Source organism: Mastigoproctus giganteus, chromosome 9 (assembly GCF_048544385.1).
Source record: "Mastigoproctus giganteus isolate SK-2022 chromosome 9, ASM4854438v1, whole genome shotgun sequence".
In the NCBI taxonomy this organism is placed as follows: Eukaryota; Metazoa; Arthropoda; class Arachnida; order Uropygi; family Thelyphonidae; genus Mastigoproctus; species Mastigoproctus giganteus.
The window spans coordinates 134,546,051-134,559,910 of record NC_143583.1 but is presented as its reverse complement, the minus strand read 5'-3'; the positions used below and the strand labels follow the sequence as shown (position 1 = coordinate 134,559,910).

The window sequence follows — 13,860 nt, the reverse complement described above, 5'->3', positions numbered from 1 at the left end:
GTAATGCTTCTCAAGTAGAGAAGACTATTGTTACTTATTCTCAGTGGGCACCACCACCACCCAAACGGCACCATTTCAAGGCTTGTTGGCCTATCATCAGTGGGTGGGCAGGTATCCTGGTAATGCAACCGTGCCATCACTGTTGCGAAGTTAATTCCACAATATGAGAGATGCCAAATGGTGAACAGAATGATACTATATTTAAAGACTAAATGCACAAGGCATAATTCCATATGGGTTTAAATTAATTATATAATATCAGTGTAGATACACCATAGTTAACCCATAAAATTAAACTACATACGTAGTGTAAAGGCATCGTTTTAATTATATCTCATATAGTGGCTACCTTCACAACTTCGCAACAGTGATGGCATGTTTGCATTACCAGGGTACCTGCCCACCCACTGATGATAGGCCAACAAGCCTTGATTGGTTTTTGGTTATTTGTTTTTTTTTTTTTTTTTTAGGAGCATTAGCAACTAAGGCCATATTGCTCGGGGGATAGGCGGTGGTCATTCCCTGACCTTTCTGCATCCTCCGTATTTGGTGGTCACGGGCTCGAACCCCGGTCTAATCAAGAAGTGTGTGATACGCACTTCTGCTCCTGCCCACCTGGCTACGGAGGCACCTAACAAGCCTTGAAATGGTGCCGTATGAGTGGTGGTGTCCACTGAGAATAAGTAACAGTAGTCTTCTCTACTTGAGAAGTGTTACTTATTCAAAGTAGTGCAATACCTGATATCTCATTGTGAAGGTAGCCACAATATGAGATATAATTAAAATGATGCCTTTACACTACATACATAGTTTAATTTTATGGGTTAACTATGGTGTATCTACGCTGATATTATATAGTTAATTTAAACCCATATGGAATTATGCCTTGTGCATTTAGTCTTTAAATACAGTATTAAGAATATTAAGAAATTAGGCATAAAAAAAGTTTTTAATATAAATTCTTTGACTGCAACGATTAATACTTAGATAATTTGTTTTTTCTGGACATAATTGAAACAAATTATTTCCATATAGAATGCAGTAATATCCAGTGATCAAAAACTTACAAGAAATTACCTGTTGACTGATTAACATAAATTTGTTTGTCATATTTTTATTCTAGAAAATAAATAAAATAAATTGTGTCCTGCACAAGAAAGTAATTAATCCAGCACTTATTTCAGGGAAATTAATTGTGTGAAATCTATGCTTCGATAATCAAATCAGTCTCATATAATACATCATTTATTGATGATAATGTTACATTCTAACTATCTACTAAAATTCAGTGTAGCACTAGTAGCATATATTAAAGTAAAATAAATACTGCTAAATCCATAAGACTGGCAAGATTAATTTATGGTTGTACAACTCTATGTGATAAGGGCTCTAATTCTTGTTTCACAATATGTTGTGCAATGATAAATTTTCAGTTCATATTGCAAATTAATATCAGAATATTACGCTTGGTAGTATAATTTTTGTTCAATTTAATGTATATACAAGAATAAAATTTATGAAATTTTCTAAAATTCTATTACTGTATCATTGTTTAATTGAGAAAACAAGATTTTTGATGAGCTGGCAATCTTTATTTTATTCTAATTTTTTGAAATTACTTACTATATCACCTCATGAAAAGTTTTTTATGATTAAATTTATTTCCAGTAGCATTAACAGCAATATGTTTAGCACACTGTGGATGAGCAATAGCACCACTAGGATACCTGACAAATGCACACTCAAGGAATGGGTACTTGCATACTGTACAAATCCTAAAACAAATAGACAAATGATAAAAAAAAAGCGGTTTTAGTAACAATAAATTTTCATTCATTCTAACATAACAGAAAATTATAATGTATTGTACTGAAAGAACAGAATTCGTGGGATATCTGGTTCCTGGGAAATGCAATGCTGTCACCCCTCTCACCAGTGAACGGCCGACCGGGCTAGCCAGGTGGGTAAAGTGCCTGCCTGGCAACCTAAAGGTCGCAGGTTTGAATCCCGCCTCGGGCTTGGATCACAGTAAAATGCAAAAAACTCTGGGAGGTGCATTATGGCCATAGAAGCTGATGCGCCAACAACTAACAAAGAAGAAAAAAAAAAAAAAAACCCAGTGGACGAACCCATTGTTTTGCATGTATATAGGTACACTGTATTCACGTAGACAGTAATTTGATGTCAGTATGGATAAATGTCATGGGTTAACCGACTCTGAAAGAGAGATGATAGTGGGTGCTTGATGCATAGGTCATGGAGGTGGTATAGAAATTACACTATCCCTGTTAGACAGTATCAAGAGGTGTATTGGGAATATGCTATTTCTGCAATAACATTTCATTGTGGACAGAGCTGTAGGTGGAGAAAGGTGGTGGATAAACGTGGCCGCTGAAATCTGTCTTGCATTGTTTTAGCCAACTGGAGAGTGACAGTGGCACAAATCATTGCCGACTTCAATGAGGGAGGTGCCAGAAATGTCTCCACCAAGGCCATCAGGGAATCATTAGCTGCAATAGGTTATGGGAGCCGCCGACCCACCAGAGTCCCATTGCTAACACCACGACCTAGGACGCTACACCTCAACTGGGTGAAAGAACATTGGCACTGGACCTTGGATGATTGGAGATGGGTCTCCTGGTCCGATGAGTCCCATTTCCAGTTATTTCCAGAGGACAGGAGAGTGTGTATCTGGCAGAAACCACACGAAGCTATGCACCCGTCATGTCAACAAGGAACTGTTCAGGCAGGTGGATGGTCGGTAATGGTCTGGGGTGTGTTCAACTGGCACACATTGGGACCTCTGGTATGTCTAGATGCATCTTTGAACGGTTTTCCAAGTTACGTGTCCACCCTTGCAGACCATCTGCATCTCTTCATGGTCATCGTGCACACACAGGGCAAAGGACTCTTCCAGCAGGACAATGCGCCTCCCCACAAAGCCGTGGTTCAAAGAGCATTTCACAGATTTTACCACCATGGAATGGCCTCCCTGCTCACCAGACACGAACCCTGTGCAGTATCTTTGGAATGCAGTGGAAAGGTCCATTCGAGCTTTGGATCCTCCACCCAGGAATACGACGGAATTATGGACAGAAGTGCAGCAAGCATGGATGGAAATACCTGTGGAACGTTTTCGTGAACTAGTGGAGTCAATACTTCGCCGTGTGATTGCCCTTATCCAGGTGAAAGGTGGGCCTACACATTACTTGTCAGGTATACCATGATTTCTGTTCACTCAGTGTACAGTACGATATTACTAAATGATTACCTTTGGCAGAGAATAATTTAGTAAATGCTTAAAAAAAAATTAATAATAAAATTTTTTTATTATACTTATGACTGTTGTGGCCAGAGAGTTTGCAGTTTTGTTGTTCACTGTTTTGCAGCTGATATACTGGTGCAACAAGTAACAATTGGCAGTATACTTCTTTGGTAACAAATAGGCTCAATCTCATAATGTGCATACTAAAGTGTATATATGTTATCACCCCAAGATCACACCCAAATCTGAAAAAGGAAAAAGTATAACATGAAGTAACAGAAAACATAAGCTATCTGCAGAGTCGCCACTTGCCATTCTCATCTGTCATATCACAACATCTTGATATTTGCTTGATATTTTACATGCATTCCAGTACCAGGGACCTTGAATATTTGCAGTCAGTCCAAGATCAATAATGGTGGTAATGTCATGTTAAAATATGGTGGTGGGGAATATGACTCTTACTTTGATTTTATGTCTTGGGAGAGAGAGAGCTCACCTTTTTTTCACACTGTGGAAATTGTTCACATTCATACACCATTATAATTTTTTTTTTCACTGTGGCACACCAAGTTACAGATGTGAAATTAAAATTAGAGTTGTAAAAAATATTTAATCATTTAAATCCCTGTGAGTTGCTGATAATTTTGCCCTAATTTGAAAAATGTTTCAGGGCCTTTTTGTGCTCTATTATCATGTTTAAAGAAAGTAGAAAGAAAAGAATAAAAGAAAAAGAGAGATAATACAAGTTTTAAAAATTCAAAATAACATAACACCTTAATTAAAAGATAAAGACAAAACAAATAATTTGTAGTGTTTCTAAAAAGAACTCTAACAAAATTATAATGAAACTCAAATAGAGTTTACAAATACTATTAAATTTATTCAGCCTGTCCACTTCCACAGCACTATATGGAAGTTTCTTCGAAAAATTAATTAATTTCTGGCTGAAAGTAAGTTTTTTGCACATCTACCTTACACCCATTCTTTTTTCAATTTAAATTTATGTCCCCTTTTGTCTGTCACCTGAGAAAGAATAAAGAAACCATCAACATTTACTTAACCCTTTTAAAGTCTTATATACTTCAATTAGTTCACTGTGTAGGTACTTATTTTAAAGAGATGGCAATTTATAGAACCCCATTCTTTCTAGTAAGAATATCCTTTTGTCCCTTTGACTAATCTTGTTGCTTTTTTGACCCCCCCCCCCTTCCAGCAGATCTCTCCTTCCTAACACGAGGTTTCCAAACCTGTACGCAGTTTTCCAGATGTGTCCTAATGTTACTTCTTCGTCCCTCCGGGAAATAAATACATCATAGACAGAATTCCATGAGTGGTTCTAGAAGCCTGTTTGCAGTGTTCAGAGAATTTCATGATATTGGATTGTCCAATTACCCATCTAAGAGGCCAATCATTCAGCAACACAATCCAACACACAAACAAATTCACCACACACTAAAGAAACAAATTAACCAAGTATATGATGTCAAATTAACCATTAGATAGACTTCTGATAGTGGGATTGCCACAATTTAGCCTAGGCTTACTTTTATACAAGAAAAAGTAAAATTACCTCTAGAATTTTTCATAATTAACTATTTTGAGTTTGCTACTGCCTAAATGGCATGTTATTCTGGGATTACTACTAGTCAGATAAGTATTTTGAAATTTTAAACTTCAATTGCCATTTTCGCATTAGTAGAGGCATATGATGCAAGAAAGTAAGCTTATACAGCATCAGCCAAAAAAAAAAAAAATCAATCCCATTTCACCCATCCATTCGCTCCAAAAGTTTGTCCTTGAATTTATTTAAGCTGTCAATTTCCACAATGACAGATGGAAATTTGTTCCACTGATCAACTACCTGCTGGTTAAAGGGAAATTTCTGCACATCTATTCTACAACTGCCTTTTCTCAATTAGAGTTTATGCCTCTTCGGGTGCATAATCCCATCAACTTTGAGCTTGCTCAAACCATTCAAGGCCTTATAAAACTGAATCAGATCACCTTACAGGTCCATAGTCTCCAGACCTGTATGCAGCACTCAAGGTTTGACCTGACTATTGTGTTATACAAAGGGATAATCATCTCCTTACCCCTGCTAGCAAAGTTCCTTTTTATCATTGACAAGACCCCACAAGTTTCTCTGGCAGCCGGTCAGCACTGCTCAGAAAACTTCATATTGACTGCACAATTACACCAAGGTCTTTTTCATTCTCCACTACACTGATTGTAGTACTGTACAGTTCGTACATTACTCTAGGGTTACTGCTACAAATATGCAGTACTTTGCATTTGTCAATGTTAAACTTCAGTTGCCACCTATCAGTCCATCTCCCCAACTTTTATAGATCCCATTACAGTAATGTACTGTCATTAACATGCCAGCCTTCGTATCATCTGCAAACTTGGACATTAAGCCTTATATACCTTCATCAATATCATTGATAAATATACAAAACAACAATGGTGCCCAACACTGAACCCTGGGGGACTCCACTAATAACATTAGTCCATGAAGAGCAGTGTCCATTGTTTACTACTTTCTGTCTTCTCCCACTCAGCCATCCTTTTATCCATTGTAGCAACTTGCCCTTAATGCCATGCTATTACAATTTGTACAGTAGTCCTCCATGTGCAACAGTATTAAAAGCTTTCCTGAAATCGAAGTATAAGAGATCAAAATTATTTTTTGCATCCAGTTCCTTTGACTACATTGTAGTATCCAATCAAATTGGTCAGACAAGACTTCCCCTTAGCAAACCCATGCTGTGTCTGAATTATTACTGTAGTCTTGTCTAGATGATCCTACAGTGCTTCTTTAACCAGCAACTCCATTATTTTTCCCGGAACAGAAGTTAAACTAACAGGTCTGTAATTACTCATCACCCTTTGCTCTCCCCTTTGTGAAATGGGGTTGCAATTACAGATTTCTGGTCCATGGGGACCTATGCTGAGTCTAAGGATGCTCTCATAATTATGGATAAGGGTTTGCTTACTTCCTTTCTGCTCCTTTAATAGAACTGGATAGATCCCATCCACCCAGGTGCCTTTTTTATTTTTAACTTTAACAATTTCTCCTCCACTTTGCTCTCAGTTATTACAAAATCATTTAGCTCCCTGTTAGAGTTTTGATAAATTTCTGACCACTTCTCTACACAATTCGTCATGTCTGAATGTAGATGTAAAATACTCATTCAGTTTGTTAGCTACCTCAGCAGGATCATCAACAATTGAACCATCGATATCAAGTGGACCAATCTGATTCATCCCCTTCCTATTTAGAATTTATATAAGTAAAGATGCCTTTGCTGTTTTTCTTTTCATCCTTTGCCGAAGACTTCTCATAATCTGCCTTCACCCCCTGACCTCCTTTGTGACTTGCTTTACAACTGTTGCGAGCTTTGGTGCAGGCAGAAAATGAACCTGAACATTTGGATACAAGCCATTTGAAATATGCAGCATTCTTATGTTGAACAGCCTTAGCACATTTATTGGAAAGCCAAGGTTTAGATAAAATCCGAGATGTTAAGGTGAAGTGTGGAATAAAGAATTTCATCTCTACAGGAATACTTTCACTATAATGATCTGAGCAACATTGACAACAGAAGATTTGAAACAGTAATCTGACTAAGGAAAAGAAGAAAATAAATCTTACAGATCACTCCATTTTGTATTGTTGTAATTACAAACAACACAAGGCTGAGAATGGTTAAGAGAGAGAGAGAGAGGCTCCACAGGGTAAGAGATCATCACCAACTTCTGATCAGAGGTGCCTAGAGGACCACTCATTTTGATCATGTGCTTAGAAGGGTTGTTTACAAGAAAATGATCAAGCATGTTGGCTGCATGGTTAGGACTGTCTGGTATTCTGCTACGTAAATGAACAATCTGTGCAAGGTCATTATTAATTGCTAAAGCCTTGGTTGTTGTTGTTGTTGTTTTTGGTTTTTAGGAGCATTAGCAACTAAGGCCATATTGCTCCGGGATATGCGGTGGTCATTCCCTGACCTTTCCGCATCCTCCATATTTGGTGGTGACGGGCTCGAACCTCGGTCTAATCAAGAAGCGTGTGTTATGCACTGCTGCTCCTTCCCACCTGGCTACGGAGGCGCCTCTAAAGCCTTGGTATTTCTTGACCAGATGAGTCCATATGACAAGAAAATAGAAGCCAGCTGGAGTTGTGAACCTTAAAATCACTAGGGAAAGTTACTTCACCGTTAGGAAAGTTGGACTGGAGAAAGTCAAATTTCAAAGAGAGGAAGTTGGAGTTCCAAGTGATTAGTGGAGTTGGGAGAATGCATAGAGGCAACAGATGAATTTTACAGAATGTTGTTGAGAGATTTTAAGCCAGAGAAGATCAAAAAGAGGAGATTTCAAAGTACTAAGTCTCTGACAGGGAATATCAGAACAGACATATGCATAAGTACCACCTTTGAAGCAGAAGGAACCATACAGTGAATAATTCAGATAACTGAGATGAGCAGTGGTTGAATGAATTGATTATTGGATTCTGTCAGGAAAAGTACATGGGGTTTGGTAGACTGTAAGTGGAAATGGATATCATTGAGATTAGAACTGAGACAATGTATATTTGTGAAAGAACAAGGAAATGTTTGGGAGGTTTAGATTTTTCGCAGGTAAGTGTGCTAGCCTATATACCAGGGAACTTAAAATCCAGAGGTTGAAGATTGTATATTCCTGGAAGCATCATCCTTGCAAGAGGAATCTGAAGTTGATTGCACTTCCTCTTAGGATATCTTTATTCTTCAGCTCATCTGCTTAGTTTAGTTATTCTTGAAGTAGCATATCCTGTTTACTGTCATTAACCACTGGGCACACCTTCATATCAGTCAACTTAGACATCAAATTTGAAATAACTACATCAGCATCATTATTATATATTAAAAACAGTAAGGGTCCAATATCAATCCTACTTATCATAGCAGCTTATGAAGAGCAATGATCACTTAATAATTTTTTTAACCATAGTAGTGATTTGCCCCTAATACCACATTGCTCCAATTTATATTTCAATCGTACATGTGGTACATTCCAAGTATATGATGTCAAAATTTATTTTTCGCATCCAGTTCCTTTGTGATGACCTAATAGTAACCAATCAGTTAGACAGGCATGATCTTCTTTTAACAAATATATGCTGTGACTGCCTTATGGTTTCACTCCTACCAAGATTTTGCATTATTTCCTTAATTATTTACTCCATTATTTTCCCTGGCACAGAATTCAAGCTTATGGTTCTGTATTTCTCCCCTTCATTCTTTGAACAACCCTTGTGAATAGGAAGATACATTTGTGCATCTCCAATCTGTAGGAACTTCTCACGAATCCATGGATGTGCTCGTTATTATGGCTAAAGGTTCAGCTACTTCTTGATAGCTTATTTTAATATAATTAGCATTAGTAGAGGCATATAATGCAAGAAAGCAAGCTTATGCAGCATTGCCAAAAAAAAAAAAAAAAAACCGCTCCCATTTCTCCCCTCCATTCAAATACCTGTCCAGCTCAGCCTTAAATTTATTTAGGCTATCAACACAACAAAAGATGGAAGTCTGTTCCACCAACCAACTACCCACTGGCTAAAAGCAAACTTCCACACATCTATCTTACAACTGTCTCTCCTCAATTTGAATTTATGCCCTCTCAAGATGTTTATTCTGAGTAAGAGGAAGAATCTCATCAGCATTGAGCATGCTCAAACCATTCCAGGCTTTATACACCTCAATCAGATCACCTCGCAGGTGTCTAGTCTCCAGACACTGTAATCTGCAAAGCTTAAGCCTTTCTTCATAAGAGCAACCCTTCGCTCCATTCACTAATCATGTTGCCCTTCTTTGTATTCGTTCCAACAGCTCTACATCCTTCTTAAAATGAGGCCTCCAGACCTGTATACAGTACTCAAAGTGTGGCCTGACCATTGCCTTAAACAAGGGGATAATCACCTCCTTATCTCTGCTAGAAAAATTCCTGTATATCATTGACAAGACACCACGAGCTACTCTTGCAGACCGTCTGCACTGCTCACAAAACTTCATATCTGCCTGCACAATTACCCTCGGGTCCTTTTCATTCTCTACCATCAGTGTAGTACTGCACAGTTGCTATGTTACTCTGGGGTTACTGCTTACCATATGTAGTACTTTACACTTGTCAATATTAAACTTCATTTGCCACCTCTCAGCCCATCTGCTCAAATTTTCTGTTGCAGCAGCATACTGTCATTAGTGTCCTTAACAACCCTGCCAACCTTTGTATCGTCTGCAAACTTGGACATTAAGCTTGATATACCATCATCAATATCATTTATAAATACAGAAAACAACAACACTGAACCTTTTTTTATTATTATTAATAATCATATGGTGCAAGGAAGCCTGAGGCTTATGCTGCACCAGAAAAAAAAATTCCCAAGTTACCCTGTGAGAGAGAGAGAGAGAGAGAGAGAGAGAGAGAGAGAGAGAGAAGTAGAAGGGAATCACCAAGAAAGAGAAGAATGATGATATCCAGCTCAGGACCCTGGGTGTGCCAAGCCCATACTCACCAGATGTGAGCCCCCGGGGTCACATCTGGATGGACCTTGATGGACTCCACTAATAACATTAGTACACGAAGAGCAGTGTCCATTGATTACCACTCTGTCTTCTCCCATTCAACCATCCCTTTATCCATAGCAGCAATTTGCCTCCAATGCCACACTGCTCCAATTTGTGCAGCAGTCTTCCATGTGCAACAGTATCAAAAGCCTTTCTAAGAAGCAAATATATGATATCAAAGTTATTCCCTGCATCCAGTTCTTTTGTGACCACATCATAGTATCCAATCAAATTGGTCAGGCAAGACTTTTCCTTAACAAAACCATGCTGTATCTGAGCTATAACTGAAGTCTTGTCTAGATGATCCTGCAGTGCTTCTTTAACCAGTGCATCCATTAATTTTCCTGGAATAGAAGTTAAACTAACAGGTCTATAATTACTTGTGTCGCCCTTTGATCTTCCTTTGTGAATTGGGGTCACATCTCCAGTCCATGGGTACCTCCCCTGAGTCCAAGGAATCTCTCATAATTATGGCTAAGGGTTTGCTTACTTCCTTTGCTGCCTCCTTTAATATAACTGGATAGATCTCATCAACCCGGGGTGCCTTTTTTATGTTTATCTTCAACAATTTCTCCTCCACTTTCCTCTCAGTTATTACGAAATGATCTAGCCCACTGCCAGAGTTTAATTTACCTGTGGCATTCCCTTCTCTGAATAACTCCTCATTTGTGATTGTAGATGCAAAATACTCATTTAGTTTGTTAGTCACCTGAGCAGGATCATCAACAGTTGAACCATCAATATCCAGTGGACCAATCTGATTCATCCCTTTTCTTCTAGGGTTTACATAGGTAAAGAACTCTTTGCTATTTTGATTTGCATCCTTTGCCAAAGATTTCTCATAATCTGCCTTTGCCTGCCTAATCTCTTTTGTGACTTGGTTACAGACCAGCTTATATCTATCATAGGCTTCCATGTCACTCATTAATTTATATGTATCATGCATTTTTCTTCTCTGCCATATGTCTCATTAGTTCATCTGACATCCATTTAGGCCTAAACCTTGTACAATATTTCTTAGTTGGTATGTAAAGCCTAGTAGCTTGCAAGATAAATTCTTTGAATGCCTCCCATTTTGAATTTGCTGTTGGTAACATCATCAGTTGGTCCCACCGTATAGAATTTAAATACTGTCTCAGACCACCGTAGTCGCCTTTACGAAGGCAAAAATACTTCCCTTTACCCCTAATGGTAGTTACCTCTTTGAGTAAATCCCACTTCAGCACGCTGCGATCACTGCCACCTAGTGGTTCCTTTATCTGCAGATTCTTAATGCATGAAGAATCATTACTGATAATCAGATCAAGAGTATTACTCCCTCTAGTTGCTTCCCGAACATGCTGATGTAGTAAACAATTATCCAATAAATCCACAAAAGCCTTGCTAGCGCGTGTGTGTGTGTGTGACCAACCCACAAATTCCAGTCAATATCCGGGAAATTAAAATCCCCCATTATAAGACTCTGATTTACTGGTCCACTTTATATCCCTTTACAGTTTCTTATTATACTCATTAGAGTCATTTCATAGATTCTATTAGCCATAGGTTGGATAGATATTGGATAGATTTAATATATAGATTCTATTATTGGATAGATTCTATTAGCCATAGGTGCATCATTCACTTTTAGCTGCAGTAGTTTCTCTTCCTCTTACCTTTACATTATTATAAAATCATTTAACTCCTAATCAGCATTAGACAGACTTCTGCTGACCCCATATCTGAAAACCTCATGTGTAAATATAGATGCAAAATATTAATTCAGTTTGTCAGCAATCTTTACGATATCATTAACAGTTATTCAATTCATTCATATCCAGTGGACCAATGCGATTCATCTCTTCCTTTCTTTCTGTTGTTAACATAAGCAAAGACTGCCTTGCTCTGTTTTTCTTTGCATTCTTAGCTAAGGACATCTCATAATCTGCCTTAGCCTGCCTAAATCCCCAAGTAACTTGATTACACAGTTTGTACTTATTGCAGGACTTCCTCTGACAATTTATAATCATCCCAATCCCATTCATTTTGGTCTAAACATGGTTAGTGGCCCCCCTGATTACCTTTCTGAACACTTCGCATTTTGCATTTACATTTTTTAACATCAGTTGGTCCAAATGAAAAGAGTTAAAAAAAAAATGTCTAAGCCCTGAGTGAAAACAAAATCCCTTCACTTTATCCTTGACAGCAATTATTTCTTGGAATAAATCAGACCTCAATACACTAGGATCAGCACCATCTAAAGGTTCCTTTACTTGAAGATTCTTAAAACATGATGAATCACTGCTGATAACTACAGAGTGTTCCATATGTTCCAGGACATCACACAAAATACACCCTCTCCTGCTACATATTATTTCAAGTCATTAATACCACTACTTATTACAATAGTACAACAATGTCATGTACTTTATACATCAAGTGCATCAGTATGATGACCACTGTTGTCATGGTAGAAGATAATTCTTTTCCATGAACAATGTGAAAACCAACGCAAAGTTCTGTGTGTTATCTTTGCAAATGCATCTTGAATTTGTTATTTCAGTTTACCAACAGATGCCATATGATGTTCTGCAACCTTAGCTTTGATGTGCCCCCACAGGGCATTATCACAAGTTATCAGGTCAGGACTGTGCACTGGCCACAGAAGTTTTGGCAAAGACCTGCAAATCCAATGGTTAGGGAAAATTTGGTTGAGATAATTTCGAACTGCAGATGCCCCATCCTGCTGAAAATAAATTTCATGGGCTATTCTAGGTCTCTCGAGTTCTGGTAACTACTAATTTTACAGCATGTTCATATATGACTGCTGGTTGACCAGTCCATCAAAAAAGTAAAGAGGATCAATAAGGTGGTGGGCAGATAATGCCATCCAAAACATAACATGTGGTGGTGGTCTCACACTTCTTCCACATAATGTGGATTGGCATCACTCCAGAAGTAAACATTACGTGGAGATGAACTGAGGTAAACAGCACAGTCATCACTAAATATGACCTCTGATCTTTTAGGAATGGTATCAAAATGCTGCAGCAATCTATCACAAGTTGTTAGTCTCCTTTCGTGAACTGCATCTGTTAATTCAAAAATGGCAGTTGGTTTATACGGTTTCATGTTAAGGTCATGTTTCATTGTGCGATATAATGATGTTTGCAAAACACCCAACTCTGCAGACCATTTTTGTAATGATGTTGGATATTTGAGAATGGATGCTTCAATATTTTGCATTTCCAGATGACAAATTTTTGGCTGTCTATTGTATTTGGCATCAAGTAATCTTCAAGTCTGAAATATCTTCTTTTCCCAATGATTAAAGATTCAATTTGGATGGTACTGGCTTTACAAATCTCTCTTTGAAGTCTTCTTGCACCTGTTTTACTGTTTTGTTTGTGTCCCCTCATGGTACCACACCACTGCTATTACCTTTCTTCCACTGCAAATGGACTGTGGTATCTGTCATATTACCTGAAACAAGCAAAAAAGAAATACTAAAAAGCAAGCAAGCAAACAAACAAAAAGAAACAATACATTATCATCAGATCTTTAATAGGCAGGAAAACAGACAACTTCTTGGGACTTATGGAACACTCTGTAGATCAAGGATTTGCTTATAGCTTCTCTAACATACTGGTGTAGGAAACAGTCATCCATAAAACTAAGAAATATTTTGCTGTTCAGTGAACTGCCAACCCATGAGTCCCAATCAACATCTAGAAAGTTAAAATTTCCCATAATAAGACATTCTGATTTTTCTGGCAAACTCTGTTTGTTTAGTTGTTCATGGTCTCCGTAGCTGAGTGGTCAGGAGCGGGAGTGCAGTAGCACATGCTCCTCGAGTAGACCGGTGTTCAAGCTCCTGACTGCTAAATACGGTCAATCTGCCAACCCGCACTGGACCAGCATGGCAGATTATGGTCCATTTCCCTCATCATGAATTGTTGAGGAGACTTCCATCCTGCAGTGGGTTGATAATGGCTGCAGTTT

At 38.1% G+C, this 13,860-nt stretch overlaps 1 protein-coding gene across 4 annotated transcripts in view; it reads right to left on the bottom strand.

Annotated features, from left to right (window-relative positions):
• Positions 1 to 1,545: 1,545 nt before the first annotated feature.
• LOC150080753 (transforming growth factor-beta receptor-associated protein 1-like) overlaps positions 1,546 to 13,860 on the bottom strand; it is a 272,526-nt gene continuing 260,211 nt past the window's right edge. For 3 of the 4 annotated variants that reach the window (XM_090382037.1, XM_090382036.1, XM_090382039.1), the window contains one exon: positions 1,546 to 1,775. In XM_090382037.1, coding sequence (XP_090238163.1) covers positions 1,628 to 1,775 — 148 coding nt within the window. In that variant the 3' untranslated portion in view covers positions 1,546 to 1,627. Of the gene's footprint in view, positions 1,776 to 13,237; positions 13,342 to 13,860 lie in introns of those variants that run through there. The other variant, XM_090382038.1, reaches the window with a different exon arrangement.